The 27,390-nt window shown below is 40.4% G+C and overlaps 1 protein-coding gene across 1 annotated transcript in view; it reads left to right on the forward strand.

The window, feature by feature from the left end:
* Nucleotides 1-2,486: 2,486 nt before the first annotated feature.
* The window catches only part of LOC118785020 (CUB and sushi domain-containing protein 3-like), a 241,715-nt gene continuing 216,811 nt past the window's right edge, over nucleotides 2,487-27,390 (forward strand). The window contains exons 1-2 of the mRNA XM_036539546.1: nucleotides 2,487-2,574; nucleotides 10,988-11,210. Coding sequence (XP_036395439.1) covers nucleotides 2,487-2,574; nucleotides 10,988-11,210 — 311 coding nt within the window. The remainder of the gene's footprint in view (nucleotides 2,575-10,987; nucleotides 11,211-27,390) is intronic.

Consider the following 27,390-nt stretch of genomic DNA (forward strand, 5'->3'; position numbering starts at 1 on the left):
AATTCCAAGTGTAACTGTAACTGGGTGAATTTACCTCAGACACAGTGAACATACATTTCTAAGAATGTGCTTACTCAAGCAGGCTATTGAAAGCAGTTTGTGACTCCTTGCAGTTTTCAGTGATTTAAGAATGCCAGTCTTCGCCAGGCTGACACTTGATGGTGTTTGCTGATATGGATGTACAGTGGTGTTCATTTGATGCAGAAGGCATAACCATGACTAGAGCACTGTAGCACAGGCAAGATTAATGCTCATATATGAATTGTAATTGAAAAGTGGACAGATGTGTTTGCATTTCTGTAACATTCACTGAGAGTCATTTTATTGATCAGTTTATATGTATACACACAGAGACATTTTACATATATACATATATTGATACATCGGTAATATATACACCGATGAGCCAAAACATTATGACCACCTGCCTAATATGCTGTTGGTCCTCCGTGTGCTGCCAAAACAGCGCTGACGCACCGAGGCATGGACTCTACAAGACCCCTGAAGGTGTCCTGTGGTATCTGGCACCAGTCTTGTAAATTGCGAGGTAGAGCCGCCATGGATCGGACTTGTCGATCCAGCACATCCCACAAATGCTCAATCAGATTGAGATCTGAGAATTTGGAAGCCAGGGCAACACCTTGAACACTTCATCATATTCCTCAAACCATTCCCGAACGATGTGTGCAGTGTGGCAGGGAATACCATTGCCATGAAGGAGTATACCTGGTACACTCAATATCCTGCTGAAAGAGGCTGCTGCCATCAGGGAATACCATTGCCACGAAGGAGTGTACCTGGTCTGCAACGATGTTTAAGTAGGTGGCATGTGTCAAATTGACGTCCACATGAATGGCCGGACCCAGGGTTTCCCAGCAGAACATTGCCCAGAGCATCAGACTCCCTTCACCGGCTTGTCGTCTTCCCACAGTGCATCCTGGTGCCATCAGTTCCCCAGGTAAATGGCACACATGTGCATGGCCATCCACGTGATCTAAAAGAAAACTGGACTCATCGGACCAGGCAACCTTCTTCCACTGCTCCAAGGTCCAGTTCCAATGCTCGCGTGCTCATTTTAGGCGCTTTCGACGGTGGACAGGGGTCATTATGGGCACTCTGACTGGTCTGTGGCTATGCAGCCCCATACGCAGCAGCATGCGATGCACAGTGTGTTGTAACACATTCCTCCTGTAACCATCATTAAAATTTTCTGTGACTTGTGCCACATTAGGCCTTCTGTCAGTTCAGACCAGACGGGATAGCCTTTGTTGCCCTCACGCATCGATGAGCCTTGGGCGCCCAACACCCTGTCGCCGGTTTGTGGTTTGTCCCTCCTCGGACCACTGTCGGTAGGTACTCACCATTGCTGACCGGGAGCACCCCACAAGCCTTGCCGTTTCAGAGATGCTCTGACCCAGTCGTCTGGCCATAACTATTTGGTCCTTGTCAAAGTTGCTCAGCTCTTTGGCTCATCAGTGTATAAAAACACTTCTTTGATGAATCTCAAATATAAAATTGTTTTGATTAGTTTAACACTTTTGGTTTGGTCACTGTATAATTACATTTGTGTTATCTCATAGTTTTGATGTCTTTACTGTTATTGTAAAATGTTGAAAATACTTCAAATAAAGATATATGTATATACGCTTTTAAAATTTTCACACGTTCATTGATCTTTATATGTAGGATTTTATACCTGTATCCATTTTGAGTAGTAAAGAGTTGAGAAAATGGGTCCTGTATCATCAAGAAGAAAGATTTAGATTGGTGTTGTCGGATTAAATTCCTTGAGGGTGGTAGTGTGCAAGCTGGTTTTAGTTCCAACCAATTGCCCTTGCTTGATTGGCCCAATTAGTACTAAGTAATTAGCAGAGGGCACATGTGCACTCTTCAACTGCAACACATTGTTTAATCAAAAAGTGCCAAACGGAGTAAATGATTGGGCTAATTAAAAAATTAAGCTCAGAAGTTGGAACAAAAACCAGTGAACATTCATTGGCCCTCAAGGACCTGAGCCAGACATCCCTGGTTAATATGATATTATATTTCCCTCAAAGGTTGGCGAAGTGTGTAGTTGTATACAGGAAAAGGCAGCCAAGAGCAATAGGCTTTGTTTAAGAGTGCATGGCATTCTGACAATCATTGTGATAAGTGCATGAACATCTTTAAAATCACCACTGTAGTAACTTTAAAATACAGTGGAATAATTATACATAGTACTAAATTAATTTTAAAAATTTTGTCTAATGATCATTTATGATAGATTTTTTGATGAAAAAAAAAATCAGAATTATTACATTATTTACTGGGAACCCAAGAACATACAATACAGATTTTGAGAGTATCATGAGATGCGTACTCACACAATTATGGAGTGTAACTCCTCCAGATGGTATGGGAATGCAGAAAGAGGCATTGTTTCACACCTGTGCGGTTTACATAAAGTTGTGAGGAGAGTGCTTTCCCCTCACAGCCTGTGGGCGTAGATGTGGTGGGAGATAGAGGTGTTGAAGGTGGAAGGACACCAGCTGGTGTGGTGGGCAGCCTCACCCCAGAGGACGCAGATGAGTGGCTGTAGCATTTACAATCCAAATAAATATTAGAAAAATTCAACATCCACCCCTGTGCTGTACTGTACTTTTTTGAACGCTAAGAACATGTGACGACCCATTGATTTTGAATCCCGACATTTTTTTACAGCCCTCTTCCTTTGCCTCTCCAGAACTGGGTTGATCTAAAAATCGTTTCCGATCATTGTTGATCATGCGCACACCCATGTTAATGGTCAGACGTTGAGGGGAGAATTAGTACTGCATGTTAAGAGTAAAAATCATACAGTATTTTAGCACCTAAATTCTTCAGGAGTAGAACCTCAGAATCTTTGCAGATGGGAATAGGAATCTGATGAATGAGATGTCTTCCTATTCAATAACTGCCCCTCTCTGTTCTCTGCTAAGAACCGGCATAGCTTTTGATCCAAGGCCCCTATACTGTGAAACAGAGGATACAACTCCATTCAAATATCAGTTTTATCATCGTTCCACTGTGTTTTGTTTGCCTTAGTAGTATCTCAGTGTTGAGGTGGGTTCCTGAACAGTCAGAATGTCTGGAGTGAAGCTTTGCTAAATAAACTTCAGAAATTGTGTCTTCTCAATCAGATCTCCACGTTAAAGTGTACTAGCTGCCATAGACCACCAAAAATATTACACAATTTTATTTTACAATTTCATTTTAAACAAGTGGGAATGCAGAGCACTCCCAGTTTTCTTGTCTGTATATATTTGATTTAACATTTATAATTTCTTTGTTCATTTCTGTAGTTTATGTGTGACAGTGCAGAGTATGGGCTGTATGTAATTCATTAAACTGCATTCCGGTCTGGATTTGGACTGCAGTAGAGAAAATTTTCTAGTCATGCTCTGTCTCTCTCTTCAATGACGTAGCAATACTACTGTTAATAGTCCATAAATAAAGTCAGTATCTTACAGTACAGATATTAAAATGTTTGAGATATATTATGCATATAAATGAAGATTACTGTATTTGTAGCATTCACAGCTGCAGTGACTGTTACAAAGGGAAGAGAAAGCTTGGTTCAGCTGCATTTAGCCACCTTCATGCTTATTCTGCCTCTCTCAGCAGCCTCTAAATGGTGAGAATTAATCATGCAAGAATAGCAGCCAGGCAGTTTTTCTCTGTGATAGATTTTTTTTTCTACGAATATTATGCTTTTTAAAATGTGCTGCATTTAAAATGGGCCAAATGCAACAGCCGTGGCATCGCATTTGCACATGTGGAGCTCTCTAAATAGGAGCCCGGGCCAGTAGAAAATACTGAAGCTCCGCAGTGAAGCCGCTGGAGGATGGCTCAGCATAGTCAACTGAAAAGAGCCAAGACAAGCAAAAAATCCTTAACCACCACCCCCCTGGATTCAATCCACATTGGTCTTCAAATTTGACTTACAAATAAATGCACATGAGCCCCCAACCAGTGTTTGCAGAGAAAAAAGAGTGACACCTGCATTTATTTATGAGTTAAAGGTGTGGTGCTGGCAGCGGGGGGAATTGGGTCCAAGGCTGCACATCCATGGTACATCTTGGCATGTGCATGTCAGTTAATGGTTATTATTATTATTATTGTTATTATTATTATTAATAATAATAATAATAATAATGATGATGATGATGATGATGATGATGATAATAATAATAATAAATTAAAAATCACTATCATTATTATGCTCATGGTAAATGAATGCAAATACACATACAGAAAGTAATTGTTTTGATATTTTAATCCAATTACATATCATCCTCACATAATTTTAATGTCAGCTAGTTTACAATAATACCCACTAATAGCATGTTAATAATGATGCAATGATGCCCTTGATGTGATTGTACGATAGCTAGCATGGCCAACCTGGCCTACAGTGCTTGCTGTAGAATGTGTGTATCCCCAAACATGGAGGGAAATAAACCAGAGGAAAAAGAAAGCAAAACTAACAGTCAAAATGTGCCACCTCATCCGTGATCCAAAATGAGTGGCAGGAGCACGAGGAACAGCAGTCCACATTAGCTTGAGTGACGGTGACTGCGTTGAGTGTAATGAGGAATGCTGCTGTGACATTGGGTCTGGTGAGGCAGTGCAGTTAATAGTGGAAATCATGAGGGTGCATGGCCAGGGTCAAGGAGATAGAGAGGGGAACTTTTATTTCAGCTGTTATGTCTCAAGAAGCTGGGCAGTTCTGTACAAATCACAAATCCAAGCTTCTTGTGCAGTTTGTAGATTGGAAAGTGGCTCATCACATGTGTGGCAAGAAGGGCATAATTAAATTTGGGGATGAATAATTGAAAAAAATCCCAATTGTTCTGGAGAAACATGAACAATCTAACTTTCACAAGGAATGCCAGAAAAACACAGCAATTACCTTCTCCCGGTTCCTGTATGCATTCACTTTTTGAGTACGTTAGAGGTCAGGCTACTACATCTTGTGAATCTGACAAACTGACCTGACAGGGCTAAAGCTTCTTTTAATGAGCTTTTTTAACACAGTCATTTTCACGAGTTATGTAGGAGAGATGTTTGCTAGTGGTAGCCTACTGTCAGTGAGTTTCAGTAGTAATACTCTTTAGCTTACATTTTCTATGAGAGTATGGCACACTTCAGAAAAGACAGAAGCAGAGATGAAGAATTAAGCATACTGATTATCATAGGTTTTTAGATTGCAGTGCTAAAAGAGTATATGTCTTTTTAAAAGTACACAGAAGCATTTTTACATACTATATACTGTATATTATACAGTGAGCTTAGAAGTATCATTAGAAGTATCATTGCATGGTCTCAACAGTTACCTTCACCCCATTCAGGTCCAGCCTTAAGAGCACTATTCATTTCCAGTGTCCCTTAATTTACTCAGGCCCCCAAAGTAATAATTAATCTTGGTGCATTTGAGTTAAACTGAATGACACATGGCCAGAGATATGTAACATGGCTGCCTTACATATAAAAGCATCAAGGGATGTGGACTTATTGAAAACCACTCAAAGGAGTATTGCCACCAACCAGGTGTGACAAAAGGCCATGCAGTGTGTACACTGTTGAAGTCGCCCATGTTTGCTGTTCCTTTAGCGGTAATGATTTAATGTTTGCAAAGTGTAATGATGAGCTGAGAGTGCCATTATAACGGTCTGACTTGTGAAAGCCCTGGTGCTCCTGCTTTATGCTGTCATTTTCTGGGTTCAGCAGTCATGCCATGGCCTGGGGATAGTGCTAGAGTGAATATCCTGCACCGGGGGACATGTTCTCACCAAAAGCCTTTTTCTGCCTGAGCCGTATAGCGATAACAGCTTGTCGTTTGTGGTTGAGACAGCAGTTTGACAGCAGGGTTCAAAGGTGAAAGGCATGATCACATGCACACGCTCTCTAAGTGTGGCAGCCAGAAGCAAAATAATGCTTTTAGAAATAATGTTGAATACACAGCACAGCTTGCACGATCGACAGTGGTTTGCTCTGAGGCTGCATTTTAAAGCATTTTATTTCTATAAATCACTCAGAAGTGAGACAGGAAAGGCGAAGATGCGGTGCCGTGTGCAGCAAGCTGCCTGTGTGGGCGAACATGTGGGCTCATTAGTGTGATCTGTGTGGGTTCCAGCTGATGCTTCACAGGCCTTACAGCTCTCTCTCTGTCGGTCTGTCCCCTGCTGACTCCCTGTCCCTGTCTCTTTCTCTGTCCCTCTCTGTCTCTTTCTCTCTGTCTGTTTTGCTGTCTGGTTCTCTGTGTCTGTCCTTCTGAATGGAAAGGCAACATTTACATTCCTCCCCATCTTATTCAGCACTGGTCCTCTAACTGCTAAAGTAAATGTCAACAGCAGAAAAGACTAACGCAAATTTGAGGTGACAGAGACGCACCATGTATAATTTATTTCTTGCATTTTGTCTGCTGTATTTTTGCATTTCATATAATTGCTTCATGATTAATTTTTTGAAGAGGGAATGGGTCGTTAATATGTGCTTCTGGTCATGACAAAGACAGTTGAGGGGGGGGGGGGGGGGACGACAGGGAACAGGGGGAACAAAAGTAGATTTTATCATCAATTTTGCCTCACATATTTGCATGGATTTATGAGGTGGCTGTTCTATTTTCCCAGTAGTTATTGTAGGTTAAACGTGAGAATGAGACACTTAAATTATTTGAAAGAGGTAATTTTATTTTCACCTTCAGAGCTATTTGATGATTTTCCTCATCTTAATTGAATTAATTAAATTGTAGATGACAAAAGGAGTTAAGGTGCCAGACAGTTTTTGCCATGTCCCTTCTCTGTGGTCCTGCACTTCACACCTAACACTTCACAATGATTGCTTACAATCTTGGCTAACAATCTTGGTCAAACTCTTGGATTGCACCTCAGATTTAATACCACTGAATTTGATCTTTGTATCACAATTTTCATCTTAATTTTCTGTGATGGTTATATATACATACATACACACACACACACACACACACACACACACACACACACACACACACACACACACACACAGGGACCTATGCGCTCAGGAGCACACGTCTCCAGATGAGGGTTTGATGTTTTACCTTTCTCAGTGTACCCCTGGTCTTTGCATAATTGGCTAGAGTGATTTAGTGAAAAATCTAAACGTATCAAGCAGTCCACAATACTACCTAAAGAGAGGTAATATGTACACCTAGGTGAGATGAATTGCTTTATGTATCAAAAACACGGTCTGGGACTACAGAAATGGTTTTGTTTGTTACAGCAACAGTTAATATCACCTTTGTCTTTGAGTCCGAGGAAGAGAGCCCACCTGCTCCTGAGAACTGCTCCCCGCATAGACAGAACAGAAAAAGTATAGAGGTTAGAATTCAGGAGATCGAAAGATTGGGAAGCATATTTACCCTTGCAAAGAAGAAAAAAGTTTAGAGAATTTGAGGAATTGCAAGACGGTCTTCAGTCTCTCTCAGTCTATCTTTGTGGAAAACTGTGAATGCCAGCATTGAGCAGGACAGGCTACAGAGTCAATTCTATCAAGGATATGGCTCTAATGCGGTGTCACAAAGGCAATTTGTGATCAGTGCTAATGCAGACCATTCTTAGTCAGTGCGGTTGCCTTGAAATCCAACAAAGGACAGCACAGGCTTCAGGGTAGCCATGGTAATCCCTTTTTACTCCTCTGCAAATGGTGTTTCATTGGTTTCATGACAAAAAAACAAAAAAACAATCTGCACTCATGAGAAAAACTTAAAAATGAGAACCTCATGCAATCACATTCCCTAACCTCCAACAATATCCTGTGAAGGATTAATATTAATTTTGTGACAAATTTTGTTTAATTACATTGACTCCATAATAAACAATTTCGAGAGCCGACTATTAAAATCAATAAAGAGAAACGACCCATCAAGGCAGTGCCACAGATTTAAATGCTGTCTGTTTGTTAATTAGCAATCACGGTCAGAGCTCACAGTAATTATTCACAGCTGTCCTAATTAGAAAGAGGAATTCAACATTCTTCTTTTCCTTATAATCCATAAAATCTACAAAAGGCCAAACATAATATATTATATGAATTATAATGTGCATAGTATAATTTAAAACACTGTTGGGTTGCTTTTTAGTTCAGATGTAGGCCTGTCCAGTGTTCCTTTACAAAGATTTGAAGTGTGTTGAATAAAAAGACATAAGCCTAGCTCACAGAAGGCTGTGTTACCTCTATATGTGTTTGTATGTATGGTCCAGACTCTTTTTCCCCTCATGTGCTCTCCCTGAACGTATGTTCTTTTTTGAAACAAAGCAGAGCTCACCATAATCATTTGAATTATTGTTGTAGCAGACACCGCTAACCCAGGTGATTTACAAATGTTATTTGATGTACTGTCCATTTATGCTGCCACATATTTATTGAAGCAATGAAGCTCACTTCTTTGCAATACAGTGAGCGTGGAGATATATTGCCTAGGTTCTACAATGTTTAGTGGGTGTAAAGAAATCCCGGGTCATTTCTATAAAATATGGTGCGCATAGAAAGATCTTGGCTCACTTTTGTAGAATAAAGTGAGTATTGAGAGATCCTGGCTCAACTCTATACTTTGTGGTGAGCAGGGAGAGACCCTGGCTCAGCCCTGTAGAATATGGTGCATATAGATAGACCCTGGCTTGAGTCTGTAGAATACGGTGGGTATGGATAGATTCTGGCTCTGAAATGTAGAGCAATCCTGGTTCCCTTCCACGGACAGAGATGAAAGCTGCAGGTGGTGGAGGGTTTTTCCTCTTTGATTGTGAGGAAGTGCTCTGTTGGAGACGGGGTCCAGCTGTGTTGGACTGTGACAAAGAGGTCTCCCTTTCGTTCTGGAGGCAGTAAACAGGGGAGCGGAGGATTAAAGCCATCAGCCCCACGCGGATGGTGGCAAGGGTGGGGGGCGGGGGGTGGAGGGTGGCAGCGGTGATCCATGCTAAGAGAATGCTGAGAGGTTGTTTCCAGGTCCATCAATGTTCACTACATCAACCTCAGAAACAAGACAAGACAAATTCTCCGTCTCTATCAATGAGTTTTTGTACTTTTCTCTGCTTCTCTGCTAAACTTATGCCAAATACAAGTAATATTAAGCTTTCAAAGTTAAGTGCAAGGCGCATTATGTTTGAATTGAATCTGTGAATTACCTTTTAGTCTACGATAGAGAGGGGGACAAAGGTTCTGTGGTTGCATTGTCATCTGCATTGTGGGAGTATGCACTATTCTACAAATGTTTGTCTAAAAATAAGTAAATGTTATTTAATATTCCACTCCCAGTTTTATTTTATAAAACCACTACTAATTTCATAAGCATATAAACCCCTTTTTAAAATGATGCTTTGTGAGAGTGTTCATCTGGATTCAAATGGAGGTTTGTTAGGTGGCAAAACTGGAAGCCATTTTGTCTGCTTTGTTGCCTTGTATTCCTACATGGGGTTTGATGGATCCTGATCTGAGGTTCTGGCCTGGTTTGGGGCCACATGACTGATCATAGAGGCATTATGTTTCAACCACACACCACAGTGATGTTGCAGTGAAGTTTTTGCTTGGATCAGTCAATCCCTTCACTGGTTAACATGCCACCCGTAGATGTCTATAGTGTTTGGATAGCAGATAGCTTCATACATTGTGACATAGCATACATTATTAAATATTATCAAATATCAAGGTACACAGCATAAATATTTAATATTTTACTGTAGTAGAATCTTGCTCAAGAACCTACCAGAGATTTAAACCTCAAACAATAATATAAAGGTAGAGGTTTAAACCCCAAATATTCACATACAGGTATTAGCACATTTTGTTTGGCGAGTGTGTACAGTGTATGAGATAGCTAGCAACTATGAATCCAGTAAATCTTTGAAACAGATCTGTAACAGGCTGTCTCCTCATTTGTATCACTTCTTTCCTCCGCGAAGGTAGCAGAGGTAAGGACTACTGGAAGGAGGACAAAGTGTATAAATAGTGCATCTTATTTACTCTTCTTTACCACTCTACATGGCTTATCTGAGAGGACAGGGCAGGTGTGTATGTGTAATAAGAAAAAGAGGGGCAGGACCGATGACCTTTAGACGTCAGTATAAACCGGCTGTGAGAAATCAAACCGGTGCAAAGCTGCATCAGCACCAGGTCTTTTCCCAGCCAAGTCAGAATGTTATCTGCTACCTCCAGACTGATACAGTAGGCTAAGGTGGGAGGATATTTCCATGGCCGCCCAGACAGGAGGTGACGTGAAGGCACTGATACTTGTAGAGCAGAGAGGTGGAGCTGGGTGAGTGGATGGCTCAAGTGGCTGACATGAGAGGGTGAAGGTATTCACAAGGCAGTTTGCATACTACATGGAGAAAATTAGGTTATCTGCTATCGTCAGTGATGGGCTGTCTCAAAATTGTCTGTTCTAATCTTTGCGTAAATCTCCAATAATTTAAAGTGCATTTGTTTACAGTACTGAATTTGTCATAAATGTGTGCATATGGTAACGTATTGATGGCAATTCAGTATCATTCATAAGTTAGTGGTTTAAATATTTTGGTTTCATAACAATTGTTTTGCTTATCTCTATAGGAATGCGATTGTCTGATTTGATTAGCCTCTGGGTTGAAGAAAGTACAGTATGGGGACTTTAAAATTCTTCAGCTGCAGCACTCAGTGTATGGATAAGAAAGCATTAGCCAAAACACATGCACACACACACATATATACACACACACACAAATACACAGCTGCATGTACAAACGCATGCAGTGCCCTACTACTGAAGAGATTAGGGAGCAGTGAGAATGAAAGCGGGTTGACCTCTATCCTGTATGTTTGAAGTGAATTGCTTGTTTCCTATCTCAGAATCTACAAAAGTCTCACAGGATGGATGATAACTGCAGTCTGCAGCTGTGACAGAAATGCTGGCTTCTGTCTCTTACAGTGTTACAATGCTATGCTTTCTTTCTTGTAGGTTTTATTCATACCTGTGGTGGGACCTTAAAAGGGAGGAATGGCACCATAGAGAGTCCAGGTTTCCCCTACGGATATCCAAATGGTGCCAACTGCACATGGGTCATTGTCGCAGAGGAGAGGAACAGAATTCAGATTGTATTTCAGTCTTTTGCAGTGGAGGAAGAGTATGACTTTCTGTCACTATATGATGGGCATCCCCATCCAGCGAATTTTCGGACAAGGTGAGTGCTCCCTCTTTTTGCTATTTGGACGGAGGATGTTCAGTCATCATTTCTGTATCTTATAGCTATGATATCTTGAGATGTGATATCTTATAGATATCTGTATCAGATTTATACATTTTATAAATGTATAGTTTATATATGTTCTTTGTCTTCGCTAAATGCATAATTTGTTTCCAATAATTGTAACCAGTCTTAGGCTTAAGCACAGATGTGTGGGACTTAAAATCAAATCATTCTATAAAGAGATGCCCAATGGAACAAAGCTGCCATGAAGTGCAGAATAACAAATGCAAACACACAAACATGTACTGCAGCCTGGTCGAAAGATGTCTGATTTAGCTAATTCTCCCTGGGGTGGCATTTCGGATAGGAGATGATGAAGTAAAATGTATCTGCTGAACAGATTCCGTGCCTTTCACTTAATGTGTCAGGATGAACAAACATGCACTTACATTATAATCAAATAATGGTTTACTGTGACTGCTCCGCATCCATTATTTAGGCAAACATTATACAATTACCATATTCATGGAGTAATGAGTAAATTAGCATGTAGCATATTAAAAAAAAAAACGCAGGCTTGATGCACTTAATTTAGCTGCGTTCGCATCCAAATCTGTTGGTACGAAGCCACAGAAACACTTCATGTTGATTCTAGCCATCCGTGCCTGTTTACATCAGTTTGAATGCTTTGCTGGATGCAATGCAGAATATTTAAGCATAGAATTACAAGGACAGCAGATGAGTTGGATGGGCTTATTGATGGCAGTTAAAACACATTACAAGACTTGGAGCACTAGGTTGTTTTTACTACAGCCACTTTTTTCTGTTTAACTGGATGAGCAGAAAGGGTTAACGAGGGTTTTATGCTGGAATGTGCCAGGTTTTTCGTCTTTGTAATCTGTCAGAACTAATCCTTTTATTTCAGCTCTGAAAGACGCTTGAGACAAAAGAGGAGAAATCAGGATTCATTCCAAAGTAGACAAAAAACAACACTTTGATGGATCTTTCCAAATCCAGATATGGTTCATAAATAGTAACCAGGCTCAATTATATTTTTAGTCTCTTTTTGTGTAGAAATTGAGGAGCTTGATCATGCTGCTGTGCTTGTTGTTTCAGAAAAGAATGCGCTTTCAACACCACTATTAAAATCAAACAATTAGTACAGATAGGCTCAGGAGATGCCACTACCCTGACACTATTCTGTAGAGGCTATTTTTAAATACTTAAAAAGTCAACATTTCATGCAGTAGCATTGTCTTTGTGCTTTTCTTTGAAATGTATGTTAAATGGAATGTATGTATGTATTTGTGTATGTGTATGTATGTAAATGGTATCACACAGAGAAAAGGCAACAGGACATATAATCATACTGTAGGTGGTCACTGTCAGCTTTCTGCTAATGCTACAAGCAGGAACAACATTTCAGTGCAGCGTGGAAGCCAAAATTACCACAAAGCGTTTAATGCTATCTCTGTGCCCCATCAGGACAAATACAAAGGTGTGTGGTTGCCACACCTTTGTATTTGTTTACATGTAGCTGAATTCAAAAGAACCTGAGGCCGCTGCAGAAGGTGACTCCACCCCCAAGTAGAGTCAAGGGACAAGGGTACAATTTTTTTTTTTTAGTTTGGTAGGGACCTGGGGCACATATCATCAAAGCATCCTGCTACCAAACTTCCGTGCTAACTCGCTGAAATGCATTTCTTGAAACATGCAAGCTCGCAAAACTGGCCTATAAATTTGCTACCAGGCATAAGTTCTTGCAAGCTGACCTGTGCTTGCAAATGGTGTTCATGTTGCTTATTTGGAGGAGGAGGAATGTGGAAAAAATGAGACGGGGTGCTTGAATCTGCTAGAAGATATTCAGAGAGGGAGCTAACAGCTAAACACAGTAGGTTACTTCAAGCTGAAATGTAATGCCACGTGAGTTGTTTGACGCTGAAACTGAGTCAAACTGTCGTCGAAACATTGCATTATCTGCAGGTACTTGCAAATGTGCATCTTTGCTAGTTGCAGTAGGAGAATGCCATGGCATAAGCACAGCGTCCACATCGAGGTACATGCACAAAGACTCAACAGCTGTGCTTTACACTGTGTTTCTTCTGAGGGAGCCTCCATCATGAAAGAGAACACACAAGCACATGCAGGAACTGCTTGTTCTCTATGAACACACAAGTGATACGTGATGCAAAAATGAATGTCACAGATGCTGTGGTGCAATATCTAGGGAGTATATGCGACAATTACACCTGGAGCCACTATGACTTTTCCTGTTGTTCTGCCAGTGGTGACATTAATGATGGATGGTTTTAGAAGAGTTAGTACACTTGAGGCTCACAAAATATAATACAGGTACAAAATAAATCAAGTAGATACTTAAGTGTATGATGCATATTTAGACGATTGCCTTACTGTATTTTATAATGTGAATTATACAGTGGCAGAGACTGCATATGCCAATGATCTGTAACATGTCCTTTGTACTATCTTCTTACATCTTTTTTTGCATGCAGATATTCAGATGCAGTCTTAAAGGTTTCTGATTTAAGAAATAATACAATATCGTGAGGTAAATTCTGTTTGTGGTGTGGTACATTTCACTGTTCGCTCACTATGTATCGACACGGTGTCAGGGAAATTCTAGCGATTACCGAGTGATTTGTTTCAGCCGAGAATGCACATTGAGAGGAGCTGTGGGGGATGGAGTTTTAATAGTATTTTGTGGTGCTCACTAACAAAAAAGCAGGTAGCATGACGAGGGGGACAAGGATCTTTAGCTGAGTGAGCTGCATGTTCATCTCTGTGTGCTGTGTGGGTGGCAGGCGACCTCTCCTGTAGTACACACAAACAGTTGCTGAGGCAACTCACCTTTCCTTTGAGTGAGTAGAAACACCTTTAAGGTAACTCCTGTTTTCTGAGAGTGTTCAATCAGGATCCATCCTGCAAGGCTGATTCTAGGTGAGCTGAGCTGGGCTGCATTCTACCAAAGGACTACACTGTGTGCCCTAAAGCAGGAGAGCTCCTGTGAAGGAGGAAACCACAGCCCAGCTGGTATTCCACATCTATTTAAACCTAAAATGCTCTCAGAATCAGGAAGCTAAATTTGATCAATCAGGACAGCGATTAGTTGAATTAGGTGCTTAAGTGCCTGGCTGGAATGAAAGTGTACAGATAGAGCGGCCCTTCAGGACGAGGGCTGAGTAGCCCAGCAGGATCCGTCACCCTCCATGATCACAGCTGAGAAGAGATCTACCACAGAAAAATGCTGATGTAATTGGAGAACGGAAGATGTTGAGCTGGGAATGATGGACAGTTGGCTGGTATCTCCAAAATAATTTGTCATTACTTTGATCTTATGCCCTCTTCATAATACTCTTTTCATGCTATTTCACATTGAATTTTTGAAAATACGCAATCTTTCAGCTTAGCTTGACTAGTGAGCGGCATCTTCTAGCTCAGTCGGTTCGTAGCCTATGTGGTCGACAGGTCTTTTAATGAATGTCGACAGGACAGCTCCTCCATGTCACTTAAAAAGTGGTGAAGTAAAGGCATCCTCAACATAAAACTCCTGTCACCTCTCACTGAGTTCCGTCCTCGCATCCATGCACTGAAAATTTGTGCAGTATGAGTCTTGTCTTCTTCATGTAATGGCTTCATTTTGAAGGCTTTGTGCATGCCATGCTCATGAATAAAACATTTCCTGACATGCTTTTGGCACTGAGCTCAGAGAACAGTCCCTGCAGGCAGCCTGGCCCCATATGAGTTGTTTTGTTTAATGTGAAAATCACAATAGCACAATAACACACAAGACTACATGAACATAGAACCCCACTACAAGAACACGAGAGGATAAGAAAATGGAATGCAAACACATGGAGCCAAAAGGTAACAGAAACACAGCACAGATTGCTGGCTAGTCCCTAGAACAGAGTATAGCACAATACATTTACAAAATCTGACTAAAATGGAAGATTTAAATCAAAAAGAAGTGCTGAAGAAATTCAAAAGATTTGACAGGAGACAGAGAGAGTGCTGCACTTTTATCACAAGTTGAATTGCTGAAATAAGGAAATAAAACAAGCTCTTGTCTCACTGCAAGTGTTTCCTTAGGCATTTTGAGCCACCAATCCTCCAATATATGTCATAATAAATACATAAATCCTTCAATTCCTGGAAATAAAACATTTTCAAAAGAAGAGAACATGGAGTACTGGTAATTCAGCAGTACAATACTTTAACTCAATTTCAAAGTGTCCGTCTTCTCACAGCTCAGGAACCGCTGTGAATTAGACGAAGGCTCGAGGGGCAGAGAATGTTGTAGCGATAAAATTACAGAGGATGTCTGAGAGTGACAAAAAAATGTAGGTTTTTGGGCAGGGGAAAAAAACCACTGCCATTTCATATTGCAAAGGGACTGGATGTCAGAACTTGACAACGTATTCAGGAGTCTTGTATACCTTTTTAAAACCTCTTTAAAACCTTTCTCAAAAGCTGTCTGACAAGTTTATTCCATTAGCTTTCTAACTGGTTATGCATAATTGGCATCATTAGCCATTAGTTCATATCAAAATTACATGAAGTATTATAGTAAGGTGTCAGCACATTTAATGCTTGATCCTCTCAAATTAAATTGTGATTACCTGCTCAGGATGATGGGTAGGCCTATCTGTTTCATTCTCACTCTTATTAGATTGCCTGCTGCAGATTTGACTTTGGTCAATGAATGAACTCAGAAGTATCTTCATGAATCCACTCAAATGCTAATAACCGTGTGCAACCACAGGTCATTGAGTGGAGAGTTCATGCCGTGGTGTAAGTTCTGATGGTAGACTGAGGGTAGAACACCTCCAGGAAATCCTTGCCAATCTGGACAACCAGAGAATGAATGAATAAAGATGCAGGCTATCTAATGCCTACTGCATTCATTACAGTGTAGCAGGAACAAAGGGAAATTGATAAAAACAAGGACTGTGAAATTCTTCCTCTGTTCTTAATTGGCCTTCAAAACTGAGGATGTTGAGCAGGAGCCACAGAAAGTGACCCTGTCATCCTACATGTCTTTGGTGGCCATATTCTCTTAAGGAGACATTTAAAAGAGCTGGGTGAGGTGAGTTGGGATTAGACAGAACAGATCTGTGCATTGAGCACCCATTTATGCATGTTGCACTGTATCTTAGCTTCATTTTTTTAAAACCCTGACTGATTTCTATAGTATATGTCCCCCATGATCGCTTACATAATTAGCTTGTTGGGTCCTGTTAAACACATTCTCAGTAAAGCATTGGTTAGCAAAAGATGCAAATTTAACTATTTTGTTGGAAGACTGTTTATGCCTTAAGAAGCAGGGACCCACATACGTCACTTTTACGGCTTTAATTGCAGCTGGATTTTGCTCAAAAATAGGGAGAAGCTTGACACTAAACGCATTAGGAGAAATGCTCAAGGCTACAGGCTCACTGTACATGTTTGATTAACTTTTTGAATAAATCAACGTGATCCATCCTTTACTCTCCACAGGAACCTCTGGGGATCAGACAGTCCTTCCTTTAAATAGTTTGAATAATATGAGCTCATAATGTATGACTTATCATAACACTTTCATGGAGGGAAGGTGGGACTGTTTGGATGCCATTTCAGCAGCAATCTAAACTGAATTGCTCACTAAGTATATGTGTGCAGTATTTATGTCTACATAAATGTGATGTGAAAATTCTTCTGGAGGGGGTAATTTGCAGGGAAACACAACAGTGGGTGACATTTAGACTGCTGCAACTCTATGTAAAATCTGTACGAGAAACAGACATGATGTTCTGACGTGGAAAATGAAATGTCACATATCACCTTGCCGTTTTTAACTTTCTGTTGTTTGATGTGGTCATAACAAATGTGAGTCAAAGATTCTTTCTTCCTCAATCTCAGCTTCTCTACTTCTATGAGGAAGAAGTCTGTAGTTTATCTGTAATAGTTAGAAGTCCTCAACTCATCCTTAAATGGTCGAGCGTTTCATCATGAATAGTGGCCAAAAGGAGCTCCAAAGTGGCTCTGTCAGCGAGGCACCTGTCTTGAGTGCAGGCTGAGCCCTTTTGCTGGGGCTCAATTCCAGCAGTGTCATCAGCTGACAATGAGGGGGCACACTAACGGGGCTTGTAGTGAGAAAAACAGCCATTGCCAGTTTGTGAGACTATTGGGCATTTACATTTATCTCTCTTCCATGGTCTTACCAGCGTAATATGCAATTGGAAATTCCAAAAAAGCTTGCTTAAAGCCTTAAAAAATAATAGTGACCAGAACTCCTTAAAGCGTCTTCTAAAATACTGACTGGAACTCACCTTAAAGCTCACCTTAAATTTTGGGCAGAAATCCATATTTGTTTACCTCAAATACTGACTGTAACTCCATAGATTGTAATCTTAAATAGTGACCATAACTCCATCGTCTTGTGAACAGTGACCTGTCACCATCTTAAATAAACCTACACCTTCAGAGTGTTCATTCATATATTGTAGTCATATTATTGATGACTTTGAATTGCTGTACCTTAAGCAGATTTCATTACATAATTACCTGTCTTCCCTAAATATCACATGACTGTTCAGATATGCAGTTGTGTATTGTAAATATTTGATACAGCACTCAATTTAATCAATGTTACTGCCATTCTACTCCGAAGAGTCAATTGATGGAGGGTGGCAGTATAACAGTGCTTTCTGCACAGCTTTGATGTTTTATTAATAATCACTGGTATTCTTCTAGTTGTGAGAAATGACTCATTCTGATTGATTTTTCTCTAACCAGAAACACAAGCAATTTTTTTCTATAATGAGAACATGTATCTTTGAAAAAGACATCTATAAGCAGTCACATCTGCAATGAGCACTGCTAAAATATAACGTAGCCTACTCATCAACCACATCTCAATAACATTACTATGGATATAAAACTAGAAAACTTTTTTATAATAAAATATTTTTTTATGTCTGACTCTAGTTCTAATTACTGCAGCAAGAACAAGAACCTGTATTTGGCAGGAGTGGGCATCCTAACCAGGGCTTGGCTATGACATGATGCACAGTAAGTGGCAGCAGTGCGGATCAAAGCCAGGACCTGGTTGGGATGTGGGTCCAAACATTTGGCAAGAGAATGGACCTGAGTCGGCCACATCAGCCGTGCCTGAGCGTACAGACAGGGAATTAATTGCGAGTCTCGGAAGACAGATTGTTCCCAAACCAGCGAAGAGATCTGTTCTCTAAAGGGCATCAGTCCATGATCATTTACAGCTAGCTGCCTTTTGTCCAGCAGCTCATTGAGATAGACATTATTTTAAAAAGCAACAAAAAGCGGGATAACATCACTTGGCATGTTAATATTGTGCATCTTCTCACTGATATTTTGGCCTGTTTCCTAATACAAGTACAGGCTCTGCCCGCATTTAAGACACAGTGCACTCATGTGAACACAAATGCACTGATGTGAACAGAATTCAGTTGTCCCATAAAGAGTATAAGCAGGGAACATGGGTTTAAGGCAAATATTCCATAAATATTTGTATATTTAAATATACACACACAAGTAGAGTATAATGTATTTTACAGTACAATAAAGCATATATATATATATATATATATATATATATATATGTGTATATATATATATATGTGTGTATATATATATATATATGTGTATATATATATATATATATATATATATATATATATATATATATATATATATATATATATATATATATATGTGTGTATATATATATATATATATGTGTATATATATATATAGTGTAATGTTGTGCAGAGTGTAAAGCATATTTTAATTGTAGGATTACCATGATGTCACACGGCATGTGACAGTTTCAGAAAGGGAGGATACAAAAACATCTTTGGACTAAAATTAGGAAAAGAACTAATGTGGTCTTCCTTTCATCTGTCATTTTTCTGGATTTAATTGGCGAAAAATTATACAAAACACGTATTAACATACAAAGGCGGCAAAGTTATGTTCAATAAGTCAGGATTTTCAAATGTAACACAATTAGTTGTGGTTCTCCTGACTAGCTCGGTGGCTAAGGTACTCGCCGTGAACACAAGCTGAGCGCAGTGGCAAGTGCTGCTTGTCTCACCATTCTGTGGCACTGTGCAATTAGCCACGCAACTTTGAGCTGCTCGGATGCCACCAGAGGAGTGTCCAGTTAGTGCCCACACCACTGTGGTGCGCTGTGTGAATTGCAGCTTGTACAAATGTCTCGGACGACTGCATTCATCTCATCTCAGTGCTTCAGTGTCACAGTGAGACAAACATATTTTACATTTACATTTACATTTATTTATTTAGCAGACGCTTTTATCCAAAGCGACTTACAAAAGTGCATACAGCAAGTATAGCGACAGTACGGGGACAGGATGTGTACAGTTCCACAATGAGACAGTTCTCAGCTGAGAGCAAGGTCTGTTTGAGGACACAGTACTATTAGATTTGTACAATTACAGCCTATAGGGCAACTATTATGATACGCTTTCAAACGGCGGACTTCAACAACTTCAAATGACGCAATGAGCGTCAGGGTAAAGGCGGCAACAAGAAACAATTTAAAAAGCAAAGCAATTTACGACAGCACTGGTTGGGGGGGGGCAGCAATTGTGTGCTGGGTCAGTCCAGGTAGGAGCGAGGCGTCCAGTTGCTGCTGAGCGCAGGGGTCAGGCTGGTGTGTAGGGCTGGATGAGTTCTTGGAGGTAGGCAGGGGCTGTCCTGTTGATTGCAGAGAAGGCGAGGGTCAGGGTCTTGAATCCGATCCTGGCAGCAACAGGAAGCCAGTGGAGGGATTTCAACTGGTAATTGCAATACCTCATTGCATTAAAGAGGAAAAAGCACTAAAAATCAATTAAGAGTAGAATCAGACAGACACAAGGTGGGTACCACTACCATACTACTACCCCAACCCCCCCCCAACAAAAAAAAAAACACGTAGATACACACAGACACACACGTACATATATACTTTTTCCACCAGTGTGGTCTAATTACCAGTCTGGCCCCTATGAGATTCCCTTTATCCAGGGTTACTCCCTACAATCAGACCTACAGCCTTCTGGTGCTGGCCCAGTTTCTATGGGACAATGTTGCTCTGTGGGGTTAAAGTGTGTGGTTTGTGGTGATGCAAAAGCAAATAAATCACTTAGGTGTCAGGCTGTCAAAATGAAGCCTGTTTAATAGATGTTTGAGTTGGGCAATATATTATGCTGCTGTCATGACTTTTACTGTTTTCAAGTGACATGAAAGTTTGTCATGGTAGGGCAGGCAGTTCATTACTTTAAGGAAGGTAATACAGGGATTAAATTAAAAATGGCTGTTAAAAAAAGAAAACAGTGAGCGTTAATACAGCCAGTATAGTGCATCATATTACCCATATAAATTAATTCATAAATCATGTCCTGTTTATTTTCTTTTTCTAAGAATTACAATAAGCACAATTATTCACACTGTCTTGGGGCCAAGGGGTATGCGTGCAAGTGTATGTGTACATGAGTATGTGTGTGAGTGTGTGTGTGTGTGGGTGGGTGTGTGTATGTGTGTGTGTGGGTGGGTGGGTGGATGGGTGGATGTGTGTGTGTGTGTGTGTGTGTGTGTATGTGTGTGAGTGTGTGTGTGTGTGGGTGGGTGTGTGTATGTGTGTGTGTGGGTGGGTGGATGGGTGGATGTGTGTGTGTGTGTGTATGTGTGTGTGGGTGTGGGCGGGTGTGTGTATGTGTGTGTGTGGGTGGGTGGATGGGTGGATGTGTGTGTGTGTGTGTGTGTATGTGGGTGTGTGGGTGTGTGTGTGTGTATGTGTGTGTGTGGGTGGGTGGATGGGTGTGTGTGGGTGGGTGGATGGGTGTGTGTGTGTGTGTGGGTGGGTGGGTGCGTGCACATACACACTGCTCAGGGAAACTTAGACTATGAGCTTTTTCAGAAAGCAACAATTATCAAGCGTCACATCTCCCTTTTTCATTCACTGTTTATTCTTTGTGATGGCAGCCTTTTGAATCACTATGTTTGGTTGCCTGTGACTATTCAGCAATGCGGTCCAGCTGATCAGAATGCTTAATGCTTGTGAAGCTAATGAGACGGCGCATTCAGGAGTTTCATAAATCATCCCTAAAATACCTGAAATGTCCAACTTGTTCAGACATGAAATACATCTTTTCTCTGTTATCAAAACAAAGAACAATCAAAGGAAAAGGGCAATATTTCAATTTGGATGCATTTTTTGCTTAGGATGTAGGGATTACCTGACCCCCTATTATCCTGCATAAAAGAGATTGTTGTTCAAGTTTTATATATGTGGTATTTGTTGTAGTGGTAATGGAGTGTAGTAGTATTTGCTGTAGCATTCCATCGAATATGTTTAGTGAAGTTCCTAAGGTCTTGTAGATCAATGTAATTGAAATGGGATTTTGATTTTACAGTCAGACAGTATTTATATTCACTGACTCATTTTTGTTCTTGGTTACTTTTTTACCCATTTCTTTCATTTCAAGCATGGCAAATCGAAAGGGGAATGATGGTCTTTTTGATGAGTGTCCGTGTGTGTGTTGAATTTCTATGTGGTTCATTCTGTTTGATGGCAGTGTTGGAAAATTTCAGACATCTGAAAGGAAAGTGTCAAATGCCTTAGCTGTCAAACACTTTGCACTCCCATGTACATTCATGAGGTATGTCTGGATGTAGACCTGCTGATTGTTAATGTCATATAATAGCATTTTCTTTTCATTATCAGATGAATTCCATATTTTGTTTAGTTGCAGTTTTCATTAAATATAAATACTATATCAGGGCTCAATGCTTACTTTGAAATGGATTTGCCATGCTGGACGACCAGTCATCAGTTTTTGGTCGCAGGAATTGACTTCATGAATGGAATATGGTTACTGTGTTTTAACGTTATATTTTATATATTTTGAACTCCCAACCCCCCACAATGGTAAATTGCTGACAAGAGAACACTCACCTAAATCTGTTTCGGCTAGACAGCGAAGTTCAGCTGCAATTTTTTATTTTATTGCAATAATGTAAGTGCATCCCTTGGGATGTTCTCTTTGGGCACACTTTAGAAGCTATGAAATAATAATATCCAATCTTCCCTGGGCTGTTTTGGAGGAAGAAAATTGGAGGCCTTTCTTGGAGATTGCTTTCAAGTTCAAGTTTCTTCTTTACAATCCAAAATCAAAGTAAAGGTGGCCAATAACATTAACCCAATTGCCAATAACAAAGTGATGCTGTATGTTTAGATATTGTCTTAGTTACTAACCTACTGCAATACTTTTCCTGTCAGAAATGTTATTTGATAATAACCTCATCAAAATGCGCATGTGTTTCTCAAAAATCAACAGTGCCTGAACAGGCCAGCTATCTAGAAATAAAACCAGCTTATCAAGCTAAATATAAAGAGTTTTCTTCATCATAGTGCAGGCCAATAAGCTACATAATTCCCTGCTGCCTCTCAGGGAGGCGACAAATCATAGGTATGCTTGCTAGCTAGTTAGCTTGCTTGCTCCTGCTAGTAGAGTGGTTGAGTTGAAGACACTGCACTTCTGCCTCAAAACTTGAAATTGATCTAAAAAATTGTGTAACTGGAGGAAGTCTCGTTGAGTTGATAACAGGGCTGAGAACTGAAAGTTGGTCTGTGGAGCGGTGTCTCATTGAAATTTTTTTTGTACTTTCATAAGAAACAGTTTGAGACATGAGAAATTCCATGGTAGTGTTTCAGGTGTGAGCGGAAGATGTGTGTGTTCAGATGTTTCACTTTTGGTTGTCCCTGTGTGTGTGTGTGTGTGTGTGTGTGTGTGTGTGTGTGTGTGTGTGTGCGTGTGTGTGTGTGTGTGTGTGTGTGTAGTGTACTGTTAGATTTGAGTGGTGTGTTTCTCAGCTCTAGTTTTGACCTGAATATGAGGTATAATTTATACCTGAAAAGCAAAGGATATCAGTTTTGGATTTTGAATGGATTTTTTTTTTACATGATTCACTTTGGAGTGATGATTGTACTCTGCTTCTGACTGGAAGAAAAAAATCATGTTTACAGAGCGACTGAAATGGAGCGGTTTGACTTGAACATGAATGTGTACAGGTTTTTACTGCATGCATTTGTCTTGTGTCATCTGCCACGTTCCTGCTTTCCTACTGTCAAGGACTCTTCTCCTTGTTCAAGCACCATGCTTTCAAGAAGCTCTCAGTCCTTGAAGCTAGACTATTTCTCTTATTTAATACACCAGTAGGCAGATACTCATTAAGTACTCATGAAACTAGGTCAATCATGCCGTAAAACTCAAATTATTCTTCCCAGCCTCAGCCTGGAATATTAGCATCTTTGATGCTGTATTCAAATATGGTGGCTGCATATTTGCAGCACAGCAGTATTTTGTAGCAAAAATGAAGTGAGATAATGGACGTGGTCTCCAAAAGATGCATTTGAGAGATTGACAGCTTCACAACTTCAGTATTCATTCAGATCTATGTGCAGTAGGTCTCAGAGCTTTCTTTGCCTTTACATTTTAACACCATTCTACTGCAGTATTATATTATTTTTCTCTCTGAAATATTGCTTCTTCTCATTTAATGGATGAAATCTCAAAAAAGTATGGTGTTTGTTGTCCTAAAACAAAGCCCCGGTGACCATTTTCTTTAATCTGTCAGACAGAGCAAACAAGAAAAAATCCACTTAACACAGGCATGTGACATATCCACTTAGTTTTCCAAAGTCCAAAGCTAGAGGCATTCATGGTACAGTAATACCAAATCTCACCCTAGAAAGGCCATTGATTCAGCTTCACTTGTAGGTTGGGCTTCTTGTTGTAGCTCCTGAAAAAAATAACACTTATGAGATTGTAGCTCGGACCTTCTGACAAATCTGCCACAAGGATGTCCACGTCAAAGAAAGATCCACAGCAATAAAAGAGCGATTTTGGCTGAAGCCAGCCTGATGGTGGCAGGGTCCACTCAGCATTACCTCAAAGCTGGCGTCTAAAGTACAGCTGTATTTTCTTTCCCCTGTTTGACGCTGAAGTCACATGCACCAGAGTTTATTCTCCTGACCGACGCCCACTGCACCGCTATGGTGTGTTACTGACGGCTGCTGCACCGGCGCTCCTGAACAGAGGTGGCATGTAAATCCCAAGATGGGGGAGCATGTTGCGGACCAGCTGCGCCCATGCTCCAGCTGCTCCCGCCTCCTGGGGGAGACTGGTGAGGGATGGGCCGCTTCTGTCCCGCGTCGGGAACGAGACAGACATGATGGATGATGTTACGCCCTAGAGCAAAGACCCTCCCTTTATTATTCCGCCCCAGGCCCCCAGGTGTAGACCTCTGTCCTCCTCTTTGCATCCATCACGCTGCAGCCTGAGGCAAAGGTATGCAATGGTTGCTGTGCTCTGTCATGACTCTGCCATGTCAGGATCAAACACCATACTACAGATTTGTTTATTTGTTTGGGTACCTTATTCAAATGGACTTACGTTAGACACCTATACAGCCAGAGGGTATGCTGGCCATGCTCAGCCTTGGAATTGAAACAAGAAAAGTTCTGGCAACAGGCCCAGCTCCTTAACTGCTGTGTCACAGTGCCATTTTGTAGCCTCTGTACATTTCGTTCAGAGTGTAAAGTGCAAATCTTGTCCATTATCCTGCTTGTTTTGTCCGCTTTTTGTTAGCAACGAGTTGGGGCTTGAATTTTCATCATTGGCTCTGAATTGAGTGCTTGAGTGTTTTTTCCTTATCTGAAACAAACATTGGCAGATTTCAAGCAAAAGAAAAAAAACCTGCAGAGTGAGTGTGTGTCAGCTTGTGTGTCTGGCTGGGAACAGCATGAACTCTGTCAGAAAGGTTTTAGTTTGGGTATGTGAGGGGCCGTAATAGGAGCTAGGGCATCATTTAACCCGAACAGCATTCACAGCGTCTAACAATTCGGTGAGTCATCCTTTGCCATGGCCATATAATCCACAGAGATTCTGTCATCGTGAAGAGGTCACAGCCACAGCTCCCCCGTACACACGTTTAGCCCCTTCCACCAATTAGTCTTGTCAAAGTTGCCAGCAGTCTGGCTGGCTGTCGCATTCCTACAATTTGAGATCCATTAAAGGAGATTTCAGCCAGCTGGATCTCTGAAAAGATATGCAGTTACATTCACTTATTACTATTCTCGTCTGACTGAGATGGATCAAACTGGAATATTATTTACCTCTCAGAATTTCACTTAAGTGTACAGTATTGATCTATTTACCAAATGCTGAGAGCAGTCTATAGCACATAACGCAATCACTGTTTGATCTAAACAGTTATGCTCCTCTCTATAGTTATAAATGTAGTTATAATGATATATTGTAGTGTTTGTAACTTCTTTTTTCTGTAAGTAATATCCATGCATGGAGCTGGATGCTTACTGAAGCAATTCAGATGATGTCCTTATGCTGAAAGGTGCAACAGCAGTGTATCTAATGTTCATTCACTGTACATGTGTTATGTCTGTGGTATAATTAGTATGGCATTATTTGAATTCATGATTGGAATAAGGGAACCTCCTGAAGCATAATGCAATAAGCAGTAACTGCTTCATGTAGAACTAAAAGATGTGAGGTAACTGCTTCATATAGCACTTGAGTGACTTATTACTCACAATTAGGGCACTTTGGAGAGCCAAGAACCTTGCATGCTACTTTCTTGCTCAAGTAATCATTGTGCTGAAAGAATTAAATTAGGTGCTCTCCCTATTCCTGAGAGCAGTTATAGTTTAATGCTCTTATATGGTAACCTTCTAAGCTAAGACCTGAGTTGGCCTGGTGTAGAATTATGTTCATGTAGACTATATACATGCACCGACATCCTCTCACACTCTCACCCGTTACAGTGTGCAAAAGTGGAAATAACCTGCCTGAGAGGACAGGGTTGATTTCAATGTGCTGCTGAGGCCATAGTCCAGAGAGAACAAAAACTGAAGCACGTACAATTAAAAACACTCATTCACAAGTTTACACAAATTAAATTTTTAATGTTTGCTGTATATTTTCCATGAATGTTTGCATGGCATTGGCATTAGCTAACTGCTGAGAAACACACTGTGAGTAAAACAAAAACAGCATTGCGAAGACTGAGCGAAGCAGCTATGTGTGCACATGGAAGGTGGACACTATCAGAAGAACATTCAGAGGACTGCACAGCCTCAACACCTATTAAACTGTCATAAAAATGACATTATTTACATACTCACAGTGGAAAGTAGTCTGAACATCACTGCCAAGGAAATATCAATGCAGTAAGCCATTACAGTTAATGATTAGTTAAGCTATATTATCCATATGCATTTCTGTGCAAAAATAAGTCATTTTAATGTAAATGATGTTCATTACATGGTGTGTCCAGTTCACAAAGATCATCACTAATTATCATTCATGATTAACATGAAATTAAGTATTTGTCAAAGCTGGCAGTAATTAGGTGGGAGCTTATTTAAAACCACAGACTTGTCAATGCTTATGGTGGTTGTCATTTTTGCAAGGTGAAGACATCTTGGGTGGGCTAGAGAGTGTATTCAACACAGAAGGATCCCTCTTCCAGGTGTTAAAGGATACAGAAATAATTTGCTGTAACAGGCTGAGAAATCAATGAATGTTTGAATTGCTTGACGAGATTAAAGATGATATTGAGCCTGCCACCCAAAGATCACATTCAATACCTGCAATTGCTATATTACTTTCAGCACCTCAGCTTCTTGCATCTGGCTCTTTCCAAATAGCTTTTGCTTCAGCATATACCATCTGTCGAACTTCTATAGGCAGGGCAGTGTCAGGTGTTTTGAGAATCATTGTAGTGAACGGAGGGAGGCGATCCAATTCCAAGCAGCAGATGGGATATTGATAGGGTGAAGGAAGGTTTTTTTTTTAATATATTGCTGCCTTCCATAATCTTCTTTCTCCACCCCTTCCGCTGATACCACCTTGGGAAGGGAAGGCATTTTACAAAATAAGAAACATACGTAATCACTGAATGTCCAGTTCGTGTTCAAAGCTAAACAAATTAATACTAACATGGTTGCCAAGTTTCCTTGATCAGTGCTTAATTGCTTCACATTCCAGAACAGCTCTGTCTATGGATTGATGTACAAAGTGTACTGTGGGGGTTCCTGACTGTTGGTTATTAT

This window comes from Megalops cyprinoides, chromosome 10 (assembly GCF_013368585.1).
Source record: "Megalops cyprinoides isolate fMegCyp1 chromosome 10, fMegCyp1.pri, whole genome shotgun sequence".
Taxonomy (NCBI): Eukaryota; Metazoa; Chordata; class Actinopteri; order Elopiformes; family Megalopidae; genus Megalops; species Megalops cyprinoides.